The sequence below is a fragment of the Crocodylus siamensis genome, chromosome 8, assembly GCF_052110815.1.
Source record: "Crocodylus siamensis isolate JL-2025a chromosome 8, ASM5211081v1, whole genome shotgun sequence".
Lineage (NCBI taxonomy): Eukaryota > Metazoa > Chordata > Crocodylia > Crocodylidae > Crocodylus > Crocodylus siamensis.
Window position 1 is genome coordinate 58186183 of NC_143402.1, and position 24469 is coordinate 58210651.

At 66.2% G+C, this 24469-nt stretch overlaps 2 protein-coding genes across 5 annotated transcripts; one reads left to right on the forward strand and one right to left on the reverse strand.

The window, feature by feature from the left end:
* Positions 1 to 112: 112 nt before the first annotated feature.
* On the reverse strand, positions 113 to 3237 carry RDH8 (retinol dehydrogenase 8). 2 transcript variants are annotated; one of them, XM_090059200.1, is made up of 6 exons: positions 3135 to 3237; positions 2458 to 2616; positions 1811 to 1990; positions 1516 to 1609; positions 1101 to 1284; positions 113 to 814 (listed from the first exon to the last, which is right to left on the reverse strand). In XM_090059200.1, the coding sequence occupies exons 2-6, from the start codon at positions 2603 to 2605 to the stop codon at positions 587 to 589; spliced, it is 834 nt and encodes a 277-aa protein (XP_089915326.1). In that variant the 5' UTR covers positions 2606 to 2616; positions 3135 to 3237; the 3' UTR covers positions 113 to 586. The 2 variants fall into 2 exon arrangements, with proteins under 2 accessions (XP_089915326.1, XP_089915327.1); XM_090059201.1 differs by lacking the exon at positions 3135 to 3237 and adding an exon at positions 2816 to 2920.
* COL5A3 (collagen type V alpha 3 chain) lies at positions 3124 to 24330 on the forward strand. 3 transcript variants are annotated; one of them, XM_090059187.1, is made up of 67 exons: positions 3124 to 3704; positions 4570 to 4737; positions 5143 to 5356; positions 5606 to 5768; positions 6792 to 6914; positions 7010 to 7204; positions 7787 to 7894; positions 7975 to 8121; positions 8302 to 8349; positions 8456 to 8497; positions 8681 to 8743; positions 8966 to 9040; positions 9562 to 9645; positions 9725 to 9781; positions 9867 to 9920; positions 10170 to 10223; positions 10307 to 10360; positions 10789 to 10842; positions 10919 to 10972; positions 11052 to 11096; positions 11355 to 11408; positions 11501 to 11545; positions 11805 to 11858; positions 11951 to 11995; positions 12125 to 12178; positions 12544 to 12588; positions 12758 to 12811; positions 13050 to 13094; positions 13180 to 13233; positions 13338 to 13445; positions 13537 to 13590; positions 13712 to 13765; positions 14056 to 14100; positions 14337 to 14390; positions 14595 to 14639; positions 14987 to 15040; positions 15198 to 15251; positions 15336 to 15389; positions 15476 to 15583; positions 15773 to 15862; positions 15991 to 16044; positions 16172 to 16279; positions 16428 to 16535; positions 17058 to 17111; positions 17241 to 17294; positions 17521 to 17628; positions 17843 to 17896; positions 17976 to 18029; positions 18234 to 18287; positions 18457 to 18510; positions 18647 to 18754; positions 18958 to 19011; positions 19407 to 19460; positions 19590 to 19643; positions 19743 to 19796; positions 20040 to 20147; positions 20498 to 20551; positions 20660 to 20713; positions 20840 to 20947; positions 21229 to 21282; positions 21538 to 21573; positions 21701 to 21754; positions 21834 to 22062; positions 22415 to 22527; positions 22670 to 22738; positions 22838 to 23074; positions 23279 to 24330. In XM_090059187.1, the coding sequence occupies exons 1-67, from the start codon at positions 3137 to 3139 to the stop codon at positions 23423 to 23425; spliced, it is 5829 nt and encodes a 1942-aa protein (XP_089915313.1). In that variant the 5' UTR covers positions 3124 to 3136; the 3' UTR covers positions 23426 to 24330. The 3 variants fall into 3 exon arrangements, with proteins under 3 accessions (XP_089915313.1, XP_089915314.1, XP_089915315.1); XM_090059188.1 differs by having other exon boundaries at positions 7013 to 7204; XM_090059189.1 differs by lacking the exon at positions 16428 to 16535.
* The last annotated feature ends 139 nt before the right edge of the window (positions 24331 to 24469 follow it).

Here is a 24469-nt window from a genome sequence, read left to right on the forward strand (position 1 = left end):
ACGCATGCACACCCCTGTACACATACACTCACATACATGCCCACATGCATTTACACATATGCACACTCCATGCTGTGTAGGACCTAACTTGCCATCACTGAAAGCGACAATATTTTGGAAAATACATGGAATCTAGGACACGTTTTATTGGGTTTACAGAGTGCCTTGATCTTGCTGCCCCTCCCCTCTGCCCTGCCCCCTGCCCCCCAGAAGGAGCTGGTTCTGGAGAAGCGGGAGATCTCTGGGTTGTGAGAGCTGGGGGTGCCTCAGTGCATCAGGAGCCAAAGCAGCTCCAGGAAGATCTTTGGCTCAGAGCAAAGTCAACACAGGTGCAGCTGCTGTCTGTGTGTTTTGGGCTCAGGGAACCCTGAGGATGGGCCACATACCAGGAGGGCAATGCTTTTGGTGCCAGCAGCTGCTCATGAGGCAGGAGCGTGCTGTGAGTGATGGATGGTTTTGTGTCAGCAGGTCTGGGTCACTTGCAATCAAGAGTTATATAGGAGTCAGCTGAGGGGTGATTGGGGGCTCCCTGGGCTGGTGCCGGGAAGGAGCTGCCCAGCACCGCAGCCAGGACAGCAGTCTGGGGTCAGGCAGGGACCACCTGGGGTCGGCAGCAGCCACAGGCGAGACACTGGAGGAAGCGGAGGCCAGGGCCAAGAAGGCGGCCACCACAGCTGAAGAGCAGGTGGTGGGAGGCGTGGACAGACAGAGTCCCCGAGGGGTCCACACGCTTCAGGGCCACCAGCACTTTGTAGCCTCGGTTCGTCTGTGTGCGGAGGGGTGGACGGGCAGCCCCCAACACCCGCACCACGGCCTGTGGGCACAGACCATCAACACATCCCACTGTCTGTCCAGGAAATTCCCCCTCCCAGTGTCTATCTGGTCTGGACCATGCTGTTGGGGGAGCTAGCCATGTGAGGGAGTTAGGGGCTGCAGATGAAGTAGGGGTGCTAAATGTGGGTACCTGTAGCCCCCACGCTCCATGGAGGGGCCCCTAGCTCTGTGAAGGAGGCTGGAGGGGTCTTGGGGCACAGGGCAGGGGAATGAGCCCTCCACCCCCAGGTTTTCAGGCTTCTGGGGCTGCCCTGGGTCCCACGCACCTCAACTACATCCTCAGGGCTCTGGCCCAGGGCAGCGAAGAGGCGGCGGGTGGCTGGCACGTAGGCATCCCGAAAGGCGCCCAGCGTGGCGGGGTCAGTGTCCGGGAAGTCACGGTGTGAGGCCTCGTCCAGCAGCTGCTGCTCAAAGGCTGTGTGCACTGGGCCGGGCTCCACCAGGGACACGCTGCGGGCACAAGCAACATCAGGGAGGTGTTGGACTCCAGTGCCTCCTGAGGCCACCCCCCACCCCACCCACCTGCAAGAGCCCCTGGGCTGTACGATGCCACTCTTCCCAGGGCTCCGGGCAGGACCCAGAGGCACCTCTGTGGGAGGAGGGAGAGGCTGAGAATCCAGGGCAGGCCCACAGCCCCTGGTGCTACCCCACTGTTCCCCCTGCCTCCCCCCCCCCACTCACTGGATGTTGAAGTGCAGCAGCTGTATGGCCAGGCTCTCGCAGAAGCCCTCCACAGCGAATTTGGAGGCTGCATAGATGTCGTTGAAGATGACGCCTGTAGAGGGCAGAGGGGCTGAGCCAGGGGCAGAGGGGACTGGGAGGTAGCTGGGGTTAATGATGATTGAGGGGAGCAGCTGGAGGGTCACAGCACCCTGCTGCCTCCCTGTCCCCCTCTGGGGACAGCTCTGCCCAATCGCTCCGTGCCCACCACACCCAGTGAGGTGGGGTTCCCCTGCCCCCTGGCCCTGGCCCTCACCCTGCAGGCCCATGACGCTGCTGATGACCACGATGTGCCCAGCGCGGCGCTGCTTCATGCCGGGCAGCACGGCTCGCACCAGACGCACGGTGCCCAGGAAGTTGGTATCCAGGACACGCTGCATCTCAGCCACTGAGAGGCCCTCGAGTGGCCCCGCCAGCCCCACGCCTGCATTGCTCACTGTCGGGCAGGCAGCTCAGGCCCCAGCCCCCACAACCTGCCCACCGGAGCCCCCTCCTGCCCCTAGGGACCCCTTGCCCCTTGTCCCACAGCACCCCCATGAGGGTACCCCTACCCCCCCACAGTGTCCCCTACAGGTCCCTCTCCCCTTTCCTCTGTCCCACAGCACCCCCTAGGGCCCCCCTGCCTGTCCCCTCCCCCATACCACAGAGCCCCCAAGCCCCCCTCGGCCTCCCCGCAGTGCCCCCTACAGGTGCCCCTCCACTTCCCCCTGTACCATAGTGTCCCCAAGAAGTCCCCCCAGGAGATTTTCTACCCCTCCTGTACCGCAGTGCCCCCCAGGGGGCCCTCTGCCCCGCCTGCCACAGCGCCCTCTCCAGGTGTCCCCCTCCCCCCGCACCACAGCCCCTCCCGGCAGCGCAGCACAGGCCCCCCCAGCTGGCGCCCCCGGCGGCCGCCGGCCTCACCCAGCACGTCGAGGCCGCCGGGGAGGCCGCGCAGGCACTCGGCCACCGACTCGTCGCTGCACACGTCCAGGCGGCGGATGCTGAGGGTCCGGCCCAGCGCCGCCCCCGCCGCCCTCTCCAGCGGCTCGCGCCGGCCCACGTCCCGCATCGTGGCGATGACTGGGGGCGGGGCGCCCGGCTCAGCCCCCGCCCCGCCCCGCCCCGCCCCGCCCCGCCCGGGCACGGCCCAGGTCGCGGCGCCCGGAGAGGCTTTGCAGCCGCTGCCCTCGACCTCGACCTCGACCTCGACCTGGACTTCGGCCTCGGCCGGGCGCGGCGGGCCAACGCCCCTTGGCCCCCGGGACCCTCCGGCCCTCACCCTGGAAGCGCTGGCGGGGGTCGGCGGCCAGGCGCGCCGCGAGGTGCAGGCCGATGCCCGAGGAGCAGCCAGTGATGAGCACCGTCCTGCGCCCCGCGGCCATGGCTGCCCCCGCCCCAGCTAGCCCGGGGATTAGGGCCCACGTGGGACAAGATCCGGATCAGGACCGGGATCAGCGCCAGCCCGAGCGGGGCGGGGCGGGGCGGGGCGGGACCCGACGGGGCGCCCGGCCCGGGGCCTCGGTGCGGGGGGGCTGCAGCTGTGCGGCCCGGCGGGCAGCGGGAGGGGCCGGCGGCCGCGGGCCGAGCCCGTGACTCACCGATGAGGCAATGGATGAGTCAGGCGGCCCCGGGGGGCCCCGCAGCTGGTCCGGGGGCCCGGCCAGGCCCCCCGCCTCTCCCCTCCCCCCCGGCCCCCCGTCGCTGCCGGGAGGCGCTCGAGGGGGCCCCGGGGTCCAGGCAGCGGGAGCCGGAGGAGGGTCGGAGCCCCGGGCTGGGTCCCAGCCCTGCACTTGGCGCCCGGGAGCGTAGGCTGCACCTGCCAGCGTTGAGCAAGCGCTGCCGCCGGCCCGGAGCCATGAGCCGCAGCTGCTGCCGGAGCGGGACCGGGGGGTGCCGGGGCCCGCGGGGAGGGGCCGGGCCGGGCCGCATCGCTCGCATTCCCCGGCCCGGCGGCGCCGCCCCGACTCGCCCCGCACAGCCAGGGGGCGGCACCGGGGCACCGGGGCGGGGCGGGGCGGGGCGGGGGGGCGGGCGCTGTGGCCTCCCCGGAGCACCCGTCCAGACCAGCCGCGGCCCGAGCATGGAGCGGCGCCCGCGCCCCGCCGCGCCCCCCCGGCTGCTGCTGCCGCTGCTGCTGCTGCTGCCCCGGCCCCCCCCGGCGCGGGCAGGTAGCGGGGAGTCGCGGGGGGCGGGCGAGGCGGCGGGTCCCGGGTGGGGGTCCCGCTCCTGGCGGCGCCGACACCGATACCGATACCGACACCGGCACCGGCAGCTCCGCGCCTCCTCCCGCACCCACGCGCAACACGGGCACGTGCCCCCTTGCCCCACCTCCCGCGGGATCCAGGCATCCGGCGCCGCCAGGTGCGACCCACCTGGGCCGGGAGCGGCGGCTTCAGCACCACGGACAGAGCGGCGCGGCGCGGCGCCGCCCGCACCTGGCCCGGGCCCGCGCGGGCGGGGGGAGGGGCGCGATCCCCGGCTCCCAGCCACGGAGCCCCTGTTCCCCCGGGGCCCCTCACTCCTCACCTGCGGCCCCCTGCCGCCTCCCAGCCCCGCTCGCCCTCCACTCCCGACCTGCCCCCCCTGCCCCCACTGCCCCGCAGTGCCCCTCGCTCCTCACCTGCGGCCCCCTGGCCCCTCTCCCCGCGAGCCGTGGGAAGCCTGCCCCGGGCCGGGACCGCTGGGAGCGTGGCAGGAAGCGGGAGCCCCGGCGGGGTCAGGGAGCCTGGGAGCGGACGAGTCGGGAGGGGGCTGGCTGTGGTTCAGCCCCTCCCGCCCCCGCCTGCACCGACAGGCCCCACCCGGGGCCCCGTTGCCCCTGAGGTGCCTCCACCCCCCCCCCCCCCGCACCTGGAAGCTCCGGATTAACCCCCGCGATGCCGAGGGCTCCTGCTTCCCCCCCTCTCCCCCAAGACCTCGGGCAGTGGCAGAGCCGGTCCAGGGCGGCGGAACGGGGGGCGGGAGACCGAGGCCGTGGGCGGGGAGGGAGCCGGGCGCGCTGGCACTGACCCCTGGCTCCGGGCCGCGGGGCAGGGGCGCCCGTGGACGTGCTGCAGGCGCTGGGGCTGCAGGACGGCAGGGACGGGGTCTCCATCGCCGCGGGCATCTGCACCCAGCGCCCCGGCGACCCCGACAGCGACTTCGCCTTCCGCGTGGACAACCGCACCCACCTCAGCGCCCCCACGCGGCAGCTCTTCCCCGGTACCGGCCGGGCCGCGGGGCGGGAGTGAGGGGCACCGGGAAGGGGGCGGGGGGGTTGCGGGGCGGGAGTGAGGGGCACCGGGATGGGGGCGGGGGGGGGTTGCGGGGCGGGCGTGAGAGGCACCGGGATGGGGGCGAGGGGTTTTGCGGGGCTGGAGTGAGGGGCAACGGGCTGGGGGCGGGGGGTTTTGCGGGGCGGGAGTGAGAGGCGCCGGGAAGGGGGCGTGGGGGGTTGCGGGGCGGGAGTGAGAGGCGCCGGGAAGGGGGCGTGGGGGGTTGCGGGGCGGGAGTGAGAGGCGCCGGGAAGGGGGCGTGGGGGGTTGCGGGGCGGGAGTGAGGGGCACCGGGCTGGGGGCGGCAGTGAGGGCGCGCTGAGCCGGCCCGTCCTGCCCTGCCCGTGCCCAGACGGCCCCTTCCCCGAGGACTTCTCCATCCTGGCCACGGTGCGGCCGCGGCGGGGCAGCCAGGCCTTCCTGCTCTCGGTGTACGACGCGCGGGGAGTGCAGCAGCTGGGCGTGGAGCTCGGCCGCTCCCCCGTCTTCCTCTACGAGGACGAGCACGGGCAGCCCGAGCCCCCGCAGTACCCGCTCTTCCGCCAGATCGACCTGGCCGACGGGAGGTGAGCCACGGGGAGCCCCCCAGACTCTCGTCCCTCCCGGAGGCAGGATGGAGCCCAGGTGTCCTGCCCTCACCCCGTCCCGTCTCCCCTCCCAGACCTGGAATCTCTGGAATACAACGGGTCGACCTGGCCCAGGGCAGATGAGGGCCGGGCAGGCGGGGAACCCCAGCGTCCAGGCTCCCCGCCGGGCTCTGACCCCAGCCCCTTCCCAGAGCCAGGCTGGAACCCAGGCGTCCTGCCCCCCTGCAGGTGGCACCGGGTGGCGCTGAGCGTGGAGGGCCAGGCTGTGACGCTGTGGCTGGACTGCACGCCTGTGGCGACACTGCCCCTGGCACGGGGCCCACAGCCTGTGGTCAGCACCGAGGGCATCACAGTCTTCGGGGCACGCCTGATGGATGAGGAGGTCTTCCAGGTGTGGAGCCTGGGCAGAGGAGGGGGTGTCCGTGTGCCCCTGTTCATGGGCATGCAGGAGAGGCCGCGTGTAGTGTGTGTGAATGCGTGTGCAAGTATGTGATGCATATGTGAGTGTGTGTGCAAGTCTGTAATGCATGTACAAGAGCATGTGTGAGCATGCCTGGGTGTGTGAGCATGTGTGCAAGCATGCAATGTAAGTGAGCATGTGTGCAGGAGTGTGATGCATGTCTGAGTGTGTGTGCAAGTATGTGATACATGTACAAGCATGTGATGCTTGTGCAAGCACATGGGTAAGCATGCCTGAGGTCTGTGTGTGTAAGCATGTGATGCGCGTGTGTGTGGAAGCATGCAATACATATGCTAGGTGTTCAAGTGTGTTTGCAAGCATGCCTGGGTGTGCATGCCACCCTCCACCTGCACCCTCCAGGGCTCTGCCGCCCCCCACATTCCTTCCTGCTGACGTTGCTCCAGGCAAATGTCAGGGGCCACTGGGAGAGAGAGGCCCTTTCACAGGGCCACGGGGGCATCCACCCCCACCCCTGGGAACAAGGGCCCTTTGTTGGGGCTCCACCCAGCTGGGACATCTGGGGGGCCAAGTCAGACTGGGCTGGCCTGGGCTTGGCTGGGCCAGCCCAGGAGCCAGGCGGGGAAGGCGATCTCCCTGGGAAAGCAATGCGGGGGCATCAGGGCACATGTGTCCTGGCATGACCCCATCGCTGTGCCATGACTCACCCAGTGCCAGCTGTGCCCAGCTGGTGCCAGCTTCCCCCCCCGCCCCGTCCCCTGCACAGACACCTGCCCCTTCCTGCTTGCCTGGCAAGCAAGGGACTAGGCCAAGCCAGGTGCGTGTGTGTGTGGGCAAGGGGGTCCAAAGGCAGTATTTGAGACAAAGGATGAAGCTCAGGATGGTTTGACTCCCAGACAGCAGTGCCTGTGCAATGCCGTCAGCCCTATCTACATGGATACACCTCTCCCTGCCTGTGCACACATGTGTGCAAGCCTCTCCTTTCTTCCCCCACAGGGTGATGTGCAGCAGCTGCTGATTGTGCCAGATCCAGCGGCCGCTCAGGTGTACTGCGAGCGCTACATGCCCAGCTGCGATGCGCCCCTGGCCTACCCACTGCAGGCGCCCTTCCCCGAGCAGGTAGGTGGAAGACAGACTCACCTCCAGCAGGGCAGGGGCTGGGGGCAGCATGGGTCCATCTGTCTGTTCCTCATGCTCTCCTTGCCCCTCTCCAGCAGAGTAGGTCAGAGCCAACCAGCACCCCCCAACGGAAGGGAAAGAAGGGCAAAGGCAAAGGCAAAGGCAAAGGCAAAGGCAAAGGCAAAGGCAAAGTTAAAGGCCAGGGCCGGCGCAAGGGCAAGGGCAAAGGCAAGAAGAAGAGGAACAAGGAGCAGCTGGAAGTGCCCACGCCCCTCATGGCACTGGGCCAGGTACTGGACCCCACCCTGCTCCCTGGAGCTGTGGCTGGACCTCTGCCCCCAAGGCCAGGGGAGCCCCTGGCCCAGTCCCGGCGCCGGCACCCGGCCCAGGCTGCAGCTGGCGGCTGTGAACCAGGCTGGGGGCCAGAGCATGGCTGGCCCCAGGGCGATGAGTCATGGCGGGAAAGGTGGGGGCGGCCGGTGCCTGCCCAGGACCATCGCTTGGGTCCCTTGATCCCAGCCCTGCCTAGGAAGCCCCAGCCACACTGGGCCCTCTGCCAGCCCCTCCCCACAGCCAGCTGCTGACTCCTGAGCCCCCTTACCCACTCCCTACACCTCTGCCTTCTCCAGCACCCAGGCCAGAGCCCCCTGCCCAGCCTGTAATACCCTGTAGCTGGAAGCAGCTGCCCCGCACAGGTCTGCCAGCCTATGGCACCCACATAGGACAGGAACCAGGCCTGGGCTCATCACAGCACCATCTGGGACCTGACACTGCTGTGCACAGCCCCAACGCCTCCTGCTGCCCCCATCCCTGGGTTCCATGCTGGCTCCCAGGAGGCACCTGATGCATTCTTCTGTCTCCGTGCCTCCAAGGATGAGTCACTTGTGGCCCCGTCAGAGGATGAACGCAGTACTCCAGTGCCCACTTCCAATCCTGACCCCACTGTGACCACCAGCCCTGGCCGCACCAACCTCCATGAGGTACCACAGGCACCAGTGAGCATCACGCCCCCCCCAAGCCCCTGGCCTGGTGACCCCCAACGAGCAGCCTTTCTCCGCAGGACCTGGTGCTTGGGCGTGATGGGAACCCCAGCGCCACCGGCTCATGGCCACAGGGGTATGAGGAGTACAAGGAGGCCACAGAGCCCCTGGGACATGGCCGCTTTGGCCCTGCAGAACCTGATGACACCATGGTCTGGACCATGCAGGTACTGCCCTCTTGAAGCTGCCAGACTAGGGGGCACAGGCAGGGAGCCCACAGGCCATATGGCATCTGTGGGCCATACACTAGCATTGTGCCTGTGGAGTGTCTAGCTGGGGTTCCAAGGGTGTGAGGCGCGGGGCGTGTGCTCTCCCTCCAACCCCGCGCTGCCCCTCATGTCTTCCAGAAAGGCAGTCTGAAGGGCGAGAAGGGGGAGCCGGGTGCTGTAGAGCCTGTGAGTATGGTATGGGAAAAGCATGGTGAGCATGGGGCTGAGCCTTGGGGGATGCAGCTCCACTCCTACCAGGGCTCTAATGGGCTCCTTTTCTCCCTCCCCACAGGGCCGGCAGTTTGAGGGGCCACCTGGACCTCCAGGCCCTTCAGTAAGAAGCAAGCAGTACTGGAGGACTTATTGTCCTCTTGCCCCTGCAGGCATGAGGCAGGCTGGACTTGGGGGGCAGACCAGGGGTGGAGGCTGCAGCAGTCAGGGTCAGGTTGGGTTTGTGAGCATCTGGGAGGGGCTGGAGGGTTTCTGCTGGGTCTGACTCTCTTCTATGCCTTCCCAGGGTGAGATGGGCCCTACAGGGCCCCCAGGGCCTCCAGGGTTTCCAGGGGACCCTGGCGACTGGGTAAGGATGGCGCAGCATTGGGGGGCAGGGATGTGGGGGCGGTCTCTCTGCAGCTGCAGCCCTGGGCCCTGCTGTGCTGGGGGCTGCAGGGGCTGAGGAATGGGCGGCCCGCTCCCTGTCAGCACACGTCTGCCCGGCAGCGAAGGGAAGCAAGGGGAGGGGGCTGGGGGCTGCAAGCCCCGACTTGATGCTCCATGATTGATGGCTGCCCCTCCTTCACAGGGTCCCGCTGGGCGGCCAGGGTTGCCAGGAGCTGACGGGGCGCGAGGACCACCGGGCACAATGATCATGCTGCCGGTGGGTATGGGTACAGTGGGGGAAGGCAGGTGGAGCAGAAAGGGTTGGGGGCCTCCAGCTGCTTTGCAGGGCTGAATTGCAGCTAGATGTGTGGAGGTGCAAGGGGAGGTGGTCAGCTCTGACGGGTGTGAGGGATTCCAGTTCTGGGGGTCAACTCTGGAGGTCACAAGGGGCTGTGGTTTTGTGGGGTCATGGGAATGTCATGGGGGACAGCTTGGGGGGAGATTATAGGGGGATACTTTGGGGGGGTCACAGGGGCCTGCAGCTTTGGGGGGTTGTGGCAGTCAGCTCTGGGGGTTCACAGGGGATCAACTCTGTGGGTGTAGAGAGGTTGCAGCTCTGGGGGGTGTCCAGTTCTGGGGGGGTCACAGTAAGTCAGCTCTGGGGGTCACAGAGGGGTCAGCTTGGGGGGGGTCATAGGTCAGCTTTGGAGGTCATGGGAGGTCAGCTGTGGGGGCTGTGGGGGGTGCAGCCCTGGGCCCCCCACTCACCGCCCTCCCCACCTCCCTCTGCCTCTCCAGTTCCAGTTCGGTGGTGACACCCACAAAGGCCCAGCAGTCTCATTCCAGGAGGCGCAGGCCCAGGCCATCCTGCAGCAGGCCAAAGTGAGTCTCCCCTAGCCCCCCTGACCCCCAGCTGTTCCCCAGCCCCTGCCTCACCCCCCTCCCTCTCCTCTCCCCACAGCTGGCCATGAAGGGTCCCCCTGGCCCCATGGGTCTCACTGGACGCCCCGGGCCCCTGGTGAGTAGCTGCATGGGAGGGGGGGAGTTCGGGGCCGGAAAGGGCTGGGCTGATCAGGCCTGGTCACCGTCTGCTGTGTCCCCAGGGTCTCCCAGGGTATCCTGGGCTGAAGGGCGATGCAGGTGACATGGGGCTGCCGGTAAGTCTTGGGGTAGGATGTGGGTGTTGGGGGTTGCCCAGGGGAGCTGGGCTGAGGGGGGCAGGGGGGTGCAGCTGGGCACTGGAAGGGTAGGGGACCAGGTGCAGGGGGACGGGGGGCATGGGCTGAGCAGCCAGGTGCTGGGGCAGCGAAGAGGAGCTGGGGGGGGGAAAGGGCCAGGCTGGGGGTTATGGGGGTGCAGCCAGGTGCTGGAGAAGGCAGGTGTCAGCCCCTCTGCTCTCTCCACAGGGTCCACGGGGGATCCAAGGCCCAATGGGGCCACCAGGGAGGCTAGGCAAGAGGGTAAGTGTCAGGCCCTGCCCCCTCCCCTCCACACTGCACACAGTTGGTGCCTCCTGGCTTCCTTGACCCCCCTTGTCTTGCAGGGCCGTTCTGGGGCCGATGGTGCCAGGGGCCTTCCAGGTGACACAGGACCTAAGGTGGGGCTGGGCATTGGGTGCAGGGAGCCTGGACACCTGGGTTCTCCCTAGCTCTGGGAGGGCAATGAGGCCTGGGGGTCTGGAGCAGGGGGCTGGGAACCCAGACACCTGGGTTCTCTACTAGCTATGTGAGTGGAGTGGGGTCTGGGAGCCCCAGTGCCTGGGTTCTCTGCCAGCTCTGAGAAGCGGTGGGAGCCCAGACACCTGGGTTCTTTTCCTGCTGTGGGAGGGGGTCTAGGAGCTTAGAGCTGGGGCTAATGGGAGCCTGGATGCCTGGGGTCTATCCCAGCTCTGGGATGGGGAGTGGGGCAAAAGTGGAGCCAGGGCAAGTGGGCATCTCTGCCTCCTCCAGGGCTCCTGCCCCCCCCCTCCGTCTTTGCCCCCACCAGTGCCTGCAGCACTGAAGCTGGTCCCTTCTGTCCCCACAGGGTGACCGGGGCTTCGATGGTCTCCCGGGGCTGCCGGGCGAAAAGGGCCACAAGGTAAGTGTGAGCTTACACCCCCTTCCTTGCATGCCCCCCCATCATACTCCCCCTCACTTTTGGCTCTCCCCCACAGGGCGAAGTTGGGAAGCCGGGGTCTCCGGGCCCCCCTGGGGAGATGGGCCCCAAGGTAAGTGCTGGGTTGGGGTGGGGGAAGGAGGGGGACTCCAGCACAGAGCGGTCACTTAGCGCAGCTCTGTCTCCTGCAGGGTACAGATGGCCTACCAGGGCCCCGGGGGCAGCCAGGGGAGCCCGTGAGTACTAGGGGATGGGGAAAGGGGGTAGAAGCCCAGATGCCTGGGTACTTGCTCCCCCTGGGGCAGGGGGCTGTTGGGTTGCGGGGGGCTGGGAGCCTAGATGCCTGGGTTTAGCAGCAGACTGTCCTGCTCTTTGTTGGGATGAACCCCTCATGCTTCACCCCCATGCCTCAGTTTCTTGGTGGGGGTGAGTCACATTTGTTGTGGGGATGGGGCAATGTCATCCCAGTGGTAACATGTCTATTTTGGCCCCAGGGTATGAGAGGCCTGGCCGGATCGCGAGGTGTCCCTGGCTCCCCAGGACCGCCGGTAGGACCCCTGTCTGTCCCTCTGTCTGTTGATCCCTCTGCCTGCCCTGCGCCCTGCTCTGATGCTCTCCTCTCTCCCCCTACCCCCTGCAGGGCCCAAGTGGCATCGATGGAGCTACCGGGCCCAAAGGCAACCAGGTGCAAGCCCACAACTGGGGTGGGGGACTAACTGTGCAGGGAGCTGGGACCCTACAGCCAGGGGACAGAGGGCTCCTGACTTGGGGTTGAGAGCCAGGAGCCACAGATACAGGGCATGGAGAAGGGCACTGGGAGGATGGCACAGGGGTGACTGTGATAGGGAGGGCTGTGTGAGGGCAGTCGGGCTGTATGTACAGGCTTGTGTGTGGCTGGTACAGGCATGTGCCCACACTGACCGGCACCCGCACTGTACCCCCAGGGCATCATGGGCGAGCCAGGCCCCCCCGGTCAGCAGGGGAACCCAGGACCCCAGGTATGGCTGTCTGTTTATCCACTTGTCTTTCTGTCTGTCTGCCCATCCACCTGTCTGTCTGCCCCAGTGACCTGCTTTATTTTGTCCGCCAGGGCCTGCCCGGCCCCCAGGGGCCCGTGGGGCTGCCAGGGGAGAAGGTGAGTGGGTGGGGCTTGTCCTGGGCTCTTCCCCCTCCCCATACCCTGTGGGGCTCAGCACCCCCTGCCCTGGCAGTGGAGGAGTTGGGGGATTCTGGGTGCACACTGACCCATCCTGTCTTCCCACAGGGCGTGCTGGGCAAGCCAGGCATCCCAGGCGTGGCTGGGGCTGATGGGCCCCCTGTGAGTACCAGGGCATGGGGGCAGGGCGGGGCAGGGCAGGGAGGGTCTCACCCTGTAAGGGCCAGATACAGGCACCACCAGCTCCCTGCATCCCTGTACGCATGCCAATGTACACAGGCCCATGCCAGCGCAACTTGTGTGCCCCTGTGTGACTGCATATGCAAACATGCCCAAGCACAGGCAGGCTCTCCCTGTGTACCTGCACACTCCCATGTACATACATGCCTGCACACACATGCCCACATGTGCACTCTTGCCTGCTTTGGATCACCTCCATCAACAACCTGGTGAGAGGACAGGGCTTGGGTGGAGGGGGCAGGGTCAGGGGGCTGTGACCCTAGTCCCATCACTGTTTCTTCTTCTAGGGTCACCCAGGCAAAGAGGGGCCAACCGGGGATAAGGGCCTCCAGGTAGGGGCGCCCAGTGAGGCATGGGCACAGCCATGGCTCCACCTGGTCTGGGAATTGAGGGGACTGCTGGGGCGGTGGTCAGAGGTGGTGAGGGTCTGGGGGCAGTACCTGGGGGGTGGGGTAGTGGCATGTGAATGGTTTGGGCATTCTAATGCTGTCTCCGTCCCAGGGCCCACCTGGCACTGCAGGTCCTGTTGGCTACCCTGGCCCTCGAGGAGTCAAGGTGGGTGCAGACTGTAGCTTCCCCTAGACGTCTCGCCCCATGGTACCCTGGTGCCCCTCAGCTCCACTCCCACACATCCTCTGGGCCTGCCTTGGGCTTTGAGGGGCCCTACCAGCCCCTCACACCTGCACCTAATGAGTCAGGGGTCAGTCCCATTCCCTCCCCTGGGGCTACCAGGCCCTGTCCTGTGCCCCTGCCCTAGAAGTTGTTCTGTTCTGAACCTTTCATGTCTTTTCAGGGGACCTTTGGAGCAAGAGGCCTGAAGGGCAGCAAAGGAGAGAAGGTAAGCAGGGGCTGGAGGCTGTGGGTCAAAAGTGAGGGGCACCAGCAGGGCAGGGGGGGGACCCTGCTGACCTGTTTCTGTGCAGGGAGAAGATGGATTCCCTGGCTTCAAGGGTGACATGGGCACCAAGGGTGACAGGGTAAGTGTCAGAGGTTGGGGAGGGGTGTGGGAGGTGCTAGGCAGGGCAGGAAGGGTGATCCCTACTGCTCCTGCCCAGCCCCCGCCCCATCTTTGCCATTCCAGGGTGACCAGGGGCCTCTGGGGCTGCGAGGGGAGGATGGCCCCGAGGGCCTGAAGGGGCAGATGGGCACCGCAGGGGAGCCAGGGCCACTTGGCCTGGCTGGAGAGAAGGTGAGTGAGTGCCCGTCCTGTCTGTTTGTTCCTCTGTCCTTCCATCACTCCACATGCCCTCGTGCTGAGCTGGACTGCGATCTCTCCGCAGGGCAAGCTGGGTATCCCAGGCCTGCCAGGCTACCCCGGGCGCCAGGGCCCCAAGGTGAGCTGTAGAGTTTGAGGGGGGGGGTCTTTGCCCCAGTGCATGTTGGGAGGTGGTCATATGGGTGACTGCACTGGCCACCAACCTGACCTGTGACCTTTGACCTGTGCTCACCCCACAGGGCTCCACTGGCTTCCAGGGCTCTGTGGGGCTGACCGGCGAGAAAGGCAAAAGGGTGAGTGTCCAGGGTCCTGTACATGTATGTGCATGTATGTATGTGGTGAACATGCACAGTGCAGGCATTTGAATAGTGCATGCACATGGCATGTGGCACATTCACTGGGTGCCTACATGCCTAGGCATGTCAATGCATGTGCACATAGTTCCTAGGCATGTATGCAAATGTATGTCCACATGTGTGTTCATGTGCACTGTGCCTCAGTGTGGAGGTGTGTGCATGTTCCAGGCCACACATGGCCACACAGTAGCCCTGTGGCCCACACACTGATACCAGGATCCCTGCAGGGCAAGGCTGGCCAGACCGGGCAGACAGGACCACGTGGACCCCCGGTGAGCACCTCCCCCATCCCATCCTCTGTGAGCCCCCAAAGACCAGACTCATTGGCCCGTGGGGGCCTGTTTCCATGGCAACCCACCTTTTTCAGCCCCCGGGGACCCCTGTTTCCATGGCAACCTTCCCCAATCAGATGCCGCCCCCCCCCGGCCCAGCCATATCCTGTGGCAATAGGGCCTTTGTCCCCCTACCCTTGCCAAGGACTGATGGATCATTCCCTCCTCCCTGCCAGGGCCTGCCTGGGGAGCGGGGCCAGCCAGGGAGCACAGGGAAGCCGGGCCCAAAGGTACGTCTGTCGTCTATCCGACCCTCTGTCTGTCTGTCTGCAGCCCATCCCCCCTCACCCGTGGTACCAAAGCCCCACATCTGGGCCAGATCCTTGCCATGGTTCCCCCCTATCCCCCTTCCCCTCCCCAGCACCAAGTGGGGGGGCAGTGCCCCACACCCCTCACCAGATCTGTGCTGCCTCAGCCGGCGCCTCTGCCCACAGGGAGACTCTGGCCACGATGGGGCTCCTGGCACTGCAGGGGAGAAGGTGAGTGGGGGAGTGGCTGGGGGGCTGCAGGGCTGGGAGTAGGGGCTGGGGGGCCTGGGACAGGCTGGGGGGCTCCAGGGCTGGAGGTGGTACCTGGGGAGCTGAAACAGGATAGAGGGCTTTGGGGCTGGAGGTGGGGTCTGAGGGGGCTGCAGGGTGGAGGGTGGGTGGGGTCTTGGAGGGTCTGGGGCAGGTTGGGAGGTCTGAGGAAGATGGGGGTTGGGGCAGGGTGGGGGACTCTAGAGTTGGGGGTAGGCGCTGGGGGGCTGGGGCCTGGGGCCGGGGGGGGGCTTTAGGGCTGGGGGGCAGGTTCCTCTGGGTCTCATGGCTGTTTCCCCCCACAACAGGGCCCCCAGGGGCCACAAGGCTCCAGTGGCTTCCCAGGTCCCAAGGGGCCTCCAGTAAGTACACACGTGTGAGGGCATGTCCATGCATGTGCCCGTGTACCAGGGCAGGGCCACAGCATGAAGACATGCCCCCCCCCACACTCCTGACCAGAGGCAGGGCTGGGATACCTGTGGTTCTGCTGCCCCCCTCAATTTGCTCTGCCTTTGACAGGGCCCCCCTGGCAAGGACGGGCTGCCAGGACACCCAGGACAGCGTGGAGAGCCAGTGAGTGCCCCCTGCCTCTGCCCCCTGCCCAATTAAGGGCCAGAGGTCACCCCGTACTAACCCTCGCCCCTCCCTGTCCCACAGGGTTTCCATGGAAAGACTGGCCCCCCTGGCCCCACAGGGGTCGTGGGACCTCAGGTGAGTGAGACCCCGCCTTCCCTGCCCTCCTATCCTGGCCCACCAGCTGCTTCCCCTAGCTCACCACAGCCTGTCTCCACCCCCAGGGTCACTCAGGGGAGACCGGCCCGATGGGGGAGAGGGGGCACCCAGGTCCCCCCGGTTCCCCTGGGGAGCAGGGACTGCCAGGTGCTGCTGGCAGAGAAGGCACCAAGGTAAGTGCCTGGGGCGGGCAGCCCGGACACATGGGTTCTCTCCTTGCTCTGGGAGGGCAGTGAGGTATGGCTGGGTTGGAGCAGGTGGATCTGGAAGTCCAGACACCTGAGTTCTCTGCTGCTCTGGAAGGATGGTAGGCCTGAGAGGGGAGTCCTCTGCTCCCCCACTCTGACATTTCTGTCCCACAGGGAGACCCCGGCCCAGCCGGCACCCCTGGAAGGAGTGGCCCGCCTGGTGTCCACGGCTTCCCCGGTGCCCGTGGTGCCTCTGGCGAGACAGTGAGTGTAGCCGGGGCCTGGGGACATGGCCCCCACGCTCCACATACTCCCCCCGGGGGAATGTGGCTCAGGGCAGGACCACCTGCCTCTCTTCCCATCTGTAACCATCCTGTCTCTTCTTCCTTCAGGGTCCAGCTGGCCTGAAGGGTGGGGAAGGCCCTCCTGGCCCTCCTGGGCCCACAGTGAGTGTTGGAACCAGTCCCCCCCCGACCTCAGAGCTGGGAGGGGCAGGATGGGATGGGGGAGTTGGGCAGGGAGTCCCAGGGGGTGGGGGTTGTCTCTGCCCTAACCCCTGCACTTCTCCCCCAGGGCTCCCCTGGTGAGCGTGGTCCCTCAGGCCCTGCCGGGGGCATCGGGCTGCCAGGACGGGGCGGGGCACATGGCCCTCCCGGCCCTGCTGGCGAGAAGGGATCCCCGGTAGGTGCTGCCTCAAGGCAGGGCAGGGAACAGGGCCAGGATGCCTGGGTTCTCTCTGTCTGTGCCCGGGCTCCCACAGGGTGTGTGCGGGGGAGTGACTGGTGGGGAGCCAGGGCCATGCCCCCTGACACTGCCCCTTCCCCCACAGGGTGAGAGGGGCCCCTTGGGCTCAGCTGGGCATGATGGGATCCAGGGCCCCGTGGGGCTGCCAGGTGCAGCTGGCCCCCCGGGCCCCGCTGGGGAGGACGGAGACAAGGTAGGGGATTGGGGAGCAGGGAGGTGGTTGCAGGTCTATGGCGGTCTTGTGGAGCTTGTGATCTCCATGGAAGCTGCCTGGCTGTGGTGTGTTGTGGTAGTGATACAGGCATCCCTGGTGATGCTCTCCCTGGCGATGGCTGCCCTGGTAAAAGCAGGTTTCCTTGGCCATGGACTGGTCTCTCCAGCACTGATCTGTTTGCCTGTGGGGATGTGTCTCCTTGGGGATGGTTCCCCTGGTTACAGTCAGCTGGAAGTTGGTTGATTGGCTTGGTGATGGGGGTTTCCCCAGTGGCAGGTCCTTAGTGATGAATGGTAGGTTGTCCTGGCAACAGTTCCCTCGGGATGGGAGTTTCTCTGGGGATGGCAAGGTTTCCATGGTGACAGCTCCCTGGAAAGAAGTGGGGGGTGGGAGTTGTTCAGGGGTTCCCCTGGTGATGGCTTTTCCCTGGTTACAGTTCCCTGGCAACAGGCTCTGGTTTCCCCTGTGACTAGGGTCTCACCAGGTCTCTCTGCCCTGCAGGGTGAGATGGGGCTGCCAGGACAGAAAGGCAGCAAGGGGGACAAGGGGGAGCCGGTGAGTATGGGGGCCTAGGGGGTATCAGCTAGTGCTGGGCTTCCCTCCACCCCAGGGACAAGGAGGGGGTGGGGACTAGGAGTGGGGGGGTTGTGCCTACCTGGTTCTGATGCTGCTTGCCCCCTCCAGGGCCCACCAGGGCCAACGGGGATTCAGGGGCCCGTTGGGCATCCAGGCCCTGCGGTGAGTATCCAGAGAGCCCTCCAGTTTCCCCAAAGCCTTCCTGACACCCCCCACCCTGCAACAAGCCCTGCTGACCCCAGGCCCCCTATGTGACTCTCCAGCCAGCACCCACCCACTGTTCCCCAGTGCCTGCCCAGCCAGGAGCCCCCTCCCCTTCCCCATGCCCTGGGGACATGTCTGGTGCCCCTTGCCCCCAGCTGACACTAACCTGTCCCCCATCCTCCAGGGCCTGGATGGGGAGCCTGGGCGCCGTGGGCAGCAGGGGATGTTTGGGCAGAAGGGAGATGAGGGAGCACGGGGCCTCCCTGGCCTCAGCGGGCCTGATGGACTGCAGGTAGGAAGGAAGGGGGCATGGGACTGAGAGTTTGGAGTGAGGGGTACTGGCAGGGGTGGGGGTGGGGGGCTGTGTGGAAGGAGTGAGGGGTACCACCAGACAAATCTGAGAGCAGGGCAGTGGGTGGGGGAGACTGGGATCCAGAGGCAGGGGTGGGTGACATGAACTCTGCCTCCTGCTAACCTGCCCCCCCTGCCCTCTGCTTCCTCCTCAGGGCCTGCCGGGCCCTCCTGGTGAGAAGGGTGAGAACGGAGACGTTGGCCCCATGGTATGACCCCCCTGACCCCCACCCCCACTTTCCCCCCTGACCCCCACTACTCTGACACTCTCTGCTCTCCTCCCTGCAGGGTCCCCCTGGAGCTGCAGGTCCCCGAGGGCCACAGGGCCCCAATGGCGGGGAGGTCAGTGCTGTTGACACTGAGGGGCAGCCTGGGGAGGGCTTGGGGGTCTGAAGAGAGGTTGAGGGGGCAGAGAGGGTCTGGCAGGCAATGGGGGGCTGTTCCTAGCACCACGGCTGCACTGCCCTGTGGGGTCTGGGCACATGGCCCCCTGGCTGGGGGGAGGGTCCAGCCATGGTAACCTCCCCCCATGTCTTGTCACTGCAGGGCCCCCAGGGGCAGTTGGGTGGAGTGGGGCAACCAGGTGCTGTCGGGGAGAAGGTGAGTGTGGAGGAGGTAGGGGGCACATGCCCTGAAACCCCCACAGAGCCAGCTGCATCCTGTGTCCCCCCAGCACTCCTCTGGCATGTGGTCCACCCCATGCAGCTGGGGGGGCCATGCCCATGCATCCCCTTTCTGGGGCCTTGACACCAGCCTGGTCTCACTGCAGGGGGAGCCGGGTGAGGCGGGGGACCCAGGGCCTGCAGGGGAGCCAGGACACCCTGTAAGTATCCAGTGGGGGAAGGGAGGGGGGTGACACCATGCCACAGCCATCGGTGGGGGCTGGTGCAGGTCAGGGAAGGTCCTGACACCATCCTTCCCCCCTACCCTGCCTGGCTGTGATACCCTCTCCCCGGCAGGGCACCAAGGGAGATGTTGGTGAGAAGGGCGATGCGGGGCCATCGGGTGCAGCTGGAGCGCCAGGCAAGAGGGGACCCCCTGGTGATGATGGGGCCAAGGGCGATCTGGTGAGTACAAGGGAGGGTGCAGCGGGGCATTGAAGGCTGCAGGGGGGATCTAGGGACCGAAGGTGAGTCACCATCACATACACTGGCCCCTTGCACACCCTCACATACTCATGTTAGGTCGGAACGGAGGACCAAGATGAGCACTCACTGGCATGAGTGCTCCACCCTTGCACTCACACTCGCGCCCCCCCCAACCCCCGCAGGGCCCCATTGGCTTCCCCGGAGATCCTGGCCCCCCCGGAGACCCTGGCGTGTCGGTGAGTTTGCTTCCCACCCCCAGGGACAGGCTGGGGGAGGTGGGGCTCCTGCAGTGTGGGATCCATCAGCATTGTCCCCTGATGAGAGAGAGACAGGGAGCCTGGGGTCTGGATGCCTGGGTTCCCTCCAGCCTGGGGAGTGGGGGGCCAGAGGGTGCTGTGGGGTGGGAGCAGGGGGGCTGGGAGCCCAGGAACCTAGGTTCTCTCCTTTCTCTGAGAGGGATGTTAAGATGGCGGGGGGCTGGGGCCTGGATGTCTGAGTTCTCTCCAGCGCTGGGTAGGGGTATCTGTGGGTTTGGAGGCAGGGGATCAGGCAGGTTGGACACTTGGGTTCTCCCTCTGCTCTGTGTGGGGAGGGGGAGGATGGTAGAGCTACTAACTTGTCTCTGTCACAGGGCCTGGACGGAGCCCCTGGGGACAAGGGTGATGGTGGAAACCCCGGTGCCCCCGTAAGTAATGGTGATGGGGGCTGGGCTGACCCGCCCTGCCCCACCCAGACCCCAGCACTGCCCCTGCCTCCAATCTCCTGTGTGCCCCCCGCCCCCAGCTCTTGCTGACACTGCTTTGGTCTCTTCCAGGGCCCACCTGGCGCCTCAGGGGAACCTGGCCCCCCTGGCCCCCCAGGACGGAGGGTGAGTGCGGGTGGGTGCAGGGGGGCCTTCAGTGGGGGTGCAGAGGGTGGGGGGCACCATGGGAGATGCAGGGCAGTGCTGATTACTGTCTCTGCCTAGGGGCCGGCAGGGCCAATGGGACGCGAGGGCCGCCAGGGCGACAAGGGAACCAAGGTGAGCAGTGATCGCCCCCCTCCCGCCCCCCGGGCAGCACTGAGACCCCTGTGCTTGTGACATGACCACCCTGAGCCAGCTGGGCAGATGCTGCATCAGAGGGTGGGGGGAACAGCCCCTGCGCCTCCACCCCTGAGCCAGCCCATGCCCTGGCTTAGGGCAGGATTGGGTCCACAGGAGGGGAACAGCTCCCCACCTGCCTCCCAGCCTGATGATGCTCTGACGCAGCTTGTCTCCCGCCAGGGGGAGCCAGGCACAGAGGGGCCACCTGGAAAGATGGGGCCCGTGGGGGTGCAAGGACCCCCAGGCCGACTTGGCCCCGACGGCCTGCATGGGATCCCAGGCCCTGCGGTGAGTGACAGCAGTGGGGGAGCAGGGGGGTGGGTAGGGGAAATGGTGCTGGGTAGCTTTCAGCCCACTTGAGCCAGCCGCTGGCTCTGTGCATGTGGGCACCCATGTGAGGGGTATGGTCTGGCACATGCATGCATACTTGTGCAAGGTGTACTCTGGTATGTATGCACACTTGTGTGAGATGTGCTCTGGCCCATGTGTGCTTGTTCATGCTCCAGCACTTCAGGGTGTATATGAGTGTGCTGCAGCCTGCTCCCTGAAGAGACCCTGGCAAGGGGGTGGGGGGCAGGGGCAGGATCTGGGGCCCCCATCCTACTCCCCACCCCACACCAACACTGTGTCTCCCCCAGGGCGAGCAGGGCCTGCTGGGTGCACCAGGGCAGGCAGGGCCACCAGGGCCCATGGTGAGTGTGTGATGGGGACAGGGCTAGGGATGGGCTGGGCTGGGCTGGACTAGGAACAGGGCTGGCCTGGGCCAAGATGACCCCCACTCCCTCCCCCCTTCCCCGCAGGGCCCCTTGGGGCTGCCAGGACTCAAGGGTGACCCTGGGCACAAGGGCGACAAGGTGAGTTCCCCCCGCTGTGACCCTCTGGACACCCCACCACCACAGCCCCCATGATCCCAGTTCCACCCCTTCAGGGCCCCAGGGACTGGGGGCGGGGTTCTGACACTGGCACCTCTTGCCCCCCAGGGCCATGCAGGACTCATTGGGCTCATTGGTCCCCCTGGAGAGATGGGCGAGAAGGGGGACCAAGGGCTGCCTGGCGTCCAGGGCCCCATGGGGCCTAAAGGGGATCCTGTGAGTATGGGGTGGGAGGCCTGGGCAGGGACTCAGGGGTAGGGGCTGGTTTCCAACAGCTGCAGGGAGGCCTGTGCGGTGGGGGGCTGGGTGAGGACCCAGGGGATGGCAGGTCTGAGAGGGGTGGGGACTAGTTCCTAGGGGTTGTGTGGGGGCTGGGCTGCAGGGGGGCACTGAGCAGAGGGACCCAGTGTTTGGAGGTAGAGGCTGGTTTGCAGGGGAGGCAGCAGGGGTGGTAGCAGGGGTGGGGGGGCAGAGTTGACCCCATCTTGTTCCTGCAGGGCATGGCCGGTCCCCTGGGTCCCCCTGGACCCCCCGGACCACCTGGGCTCTCGGTGAGTATGTGCTAGGCTGTGGGGGGGCCACATAGGTCTGATGTGGCCAACAGGGTCATGAGGGTGCATGCACTGCATATGCACACTCCAGGCACACACACACACCACTTCTGTGTGCACACACATCACTGGCACACTTGTCCAAGCAGCTGGTCTTTGTGCCTGTAGGGATTGTGGGGGGCAGGTTGAGGCCTGGGGATCAGCCTTGAATCAGCCTGCCCAGGCACTCCCTGACCCCTCCCCTTCTCACTGCAGGGGCCGGTGGGCCAGAAGGGCTCCAAGGGCTCCCCGGTGAGTATGGCCGGGCGGGGGCATTAAGATGGGGCAGAGGGCACTGTCTGCTGCCCTCCCAGAGAGGGTAGAGAACCCAGGCATCTATCTAGACTCCCTCCTGCATGGATCTCTCCTCCTTTTGCAGGGGGCGCTGGGCCCCAGAGGAGACATGGGACCCCCTGGCCCCCCGGGGCCACCGGTGAGTGAGCGCAAGGTGGGGGGGGGGGGGAGAATGGCACTGCCCCTGCCTTATCTGACCTGATGCCTATCTACCCCAGGGCCCCTCAACGGAGCTGTTGGAGCCACTGCCGCTGGCGGGGAGCCGGAGGCAACGCCGGGGAGCACCAGGCCTGTCCCCCAAATCTACCGAGGGCCTGGAGGAGGTTCATGCGGTGCTGAGCTCCCTGCAGGCTGAGGTGGAGCAGCTGCGGCACCCGCGTGGGACCCCTGATAGTCCTGGCCGTGCCTGTGCCGAGCTGCAGCTCTCCCACCCTCATCTGCCTGACGGTGACAGCCAAGGGGCAGGGACCTTGGAGTCTGGGCTCTGGCTGCCAATGGGGGCTCAGAAACTGGGAGGATTTGGCTGGGGTCACTGTGGGGGATCTGGGGGGCACTGGGGGAAGGACTGGGAACCCTGGAGTCTGGTCCAGGTCTGTCAGAAGCAGAGAGGCAGTGAGTTGGGGTCAAAGGGAGCCAGCTCCTCTGGGTCTGCAGGGCTCTGGGGAGAGGACTGGGGTCAGCCTGGAGAGGGTGGAAGCTGGTCCATCCATCTGTCTGCTCCCCCCTTTGTGGTCTTGGAGCAGGGGGACAGCTGTGGCCCATGCAGCAGCCCCTCCTGGACCCTTCCCTGCCTCCTTAGGCGAGTACTGGATCGACCCCAACCAGGGCTGCTCCCGAGATGCCTTCAGAGTCTTCTGTAACTTCACGGCTGGCGGCGAGACCTGTCTCTTCCCTGACAAGAAATTTGAGGCTGTGAGTGCAGGGGACAGGGGGATGGGGGCACGGGGCTGCCGGTTGAGAGTGAGGGCACCAGCAGGCCTGGTGCTGCCTGAGGCTGTGGAGAGCTGGAGCTAGGGCCTGGTGCCCCCCAGCTTCCCCATTCCTCCCTCCCCAGGTCCGACTGGCCGCCTGGAGCAGGGAGAAGCCAGAGTCCTGGTTCAGCTCTTTCAAGCGGGGCCAGAAGGTAGGTGGGGATTCCAGGGAGTCGTCCTGAGCTGGGGGGCAGAGGGGCTCTGTGGCCATGCCCTGGCACCCACCTGCCCCCCCATGCCCCCTCCTGCAGTTCTCATATGTGGATGCAGATGGGCACGTAGTGCCAGTGCCTCAGGTCACCTTCCTGCGGCTGCTGAGTGCCAGCGCCTACCAGACCTTTGCACTCACCTGCCAAAACGCAGCTGCCTGGTTTGATGCCAGAGCCAACAGCTTTACCCGGGCCTTGCGACTGCGCGGCGCCAATGGCGAGGAGCTTGGACACAGCCACCCTAGCGCACCCATCCATGCCCTTGCTGATGGCTGCCAGGTGAGCTAGGCATCCCAGGGCTCCCAACAGACCCTGCCCTTGCCCCGTCCTTGCCTTTACCTTTGCCTTCCGTCACCTCTGCCCCCTGTCCCCTGCTCCTCTAATACTTGCCCACTGCCCCTGTCCCCTGCCCCACTCTGACCTGCTTGCTCCCCTTCTGATTTCTGACCCCTGCCCTCTGACTTCTGGCCTGTGTGTCCACAGGTGCGTCGGGGACAGTCACGCACTGTGCTGGAGGTGCGGGGGCCCCATGTGGAGTGGCTGCCGCTGGCTGATGTGGCCGTCACCGACTTTGGGGGTGCGGGGCAGAAGTTCGGCTTTGAGCTGGGCCCCGTCTGCTTCGTAGGCTGAGCTACTGCAGGAAGGGGGGCAGCTCTGGGCCCCTCCGTCCCCAGAACCCCCCTGCCTGCCCACCCGGGCGCTCTCAGGACTCAATGCCCACCCAGGGCAGCTGTGGACGGAGCAGGGTGGCCCCCCCACAGACTGAATGAGGTGTGGACTACCCCCCTCCCACTCCCCTATGGTGCTATGAGGCTCCGGGAGGAGCCGCCCTAGTGACGCACTGGAGACATGGCCAGGATCAGGACCTGGACTTGGGTCTGGACCTAGCCTGACGCAGATGCCCCCACCCTGGCCCCCACGACCATCTGTCTGTCCATCCAGCCTGCTGGGGCATGCAGTGAGGGGGACACCTGGGGCAGGCAGGGGCCAGAGGGGGCCTGGGGCAGGTGCTTGGGGCCCGTGTATGGCCCAGGGGGTGAGTGAAGCCACACACATTTGCACACACCCTCATGCACGCACAAACACACATGCACATACACATGCACACAACCCAGGTGCATGCTCACACACCTGTGCATGCAAGCATGTGTGCACATGCATCCAGGCACATGCACACCCACCCACCTGCATGCACACCCATGCATACCTGTGTGCACACCCCCTCCCATGTGCAGGTGTGCATACACACACATACACATTCAGTTTGTGCACAACTCTCAGGTGCAAGAGTAGGCACAAGTGCACAACCCGCAGGTGCACGTGCACACACATGTGCACACACGCTGGGGGGGTACACAGGGACGCACACACACACACATGCACGCACGTGTGCACACACCCACAGAGTGCTTGCACACATGCGTGCACGCACACCCGTGCACACACACCCAGGTACATGCACCCCTGTCCCCCGGGCAGCCCCTGCCCGGCCCCCCCCCTCGCGGAGACTGTACCAATAAACGAGCTGTATCGACCCCCCGGGAGCCCACCCTCGTGCCCCCGCGTTGCCATGGGAACTGGCTCTGTCTCGTGCATCCAGCCCCCCAGTTTCCCACATTGCCGCGCCGCTGGTTTCCATGGGAACGAGCCGTACCCCTCCCACCCCTTGCCCCG

Coding starts and splice junctions, on each gene's coding strand:
- COL5A3 (XM_090059187.1), top strand. CDS start 3,137: ATGAGGCAATGGATGAGTCAGGCGGCCCCGGGGGGCCCCGCAGCTGGT. Junction 19,012..19,406: donor CCGGAGACCCTGGCGTGTCG/GTGAGTTTGCTT, acceptor TCTCTGTCACAG/GGCCTGGACGGAGCCCCTGG. Junction 20,714..20,839: donor CTGGGCACAAGGGCGACAAG/GTGAGTTCCCCC, acceptor CTTGCCCCCCAG/GGCCATGCAGGACTCATTGG.
- RDH8 (XM_090059201.1), bottom strand. CDS start 2,918: ATGGCCGCGGGGCGCAGGACGGTGCTCATCACTGGCTGCTCCTCGGGC. Junction 2,617..2,815: donor CCCCCGCCAGCGCTTCCAGG/GTGAGGGCCGGA, acceptor CCCCGCCCCCAG/TCATCGCCACGATGCGGGAC. Junction 1,610..1,810: donor CAGCGTCATGGGCCTGCAGG/GTGAGGGCCAGG, acceptor TGCCCTCTACAG/GCGTCATCTTCAACGACATC.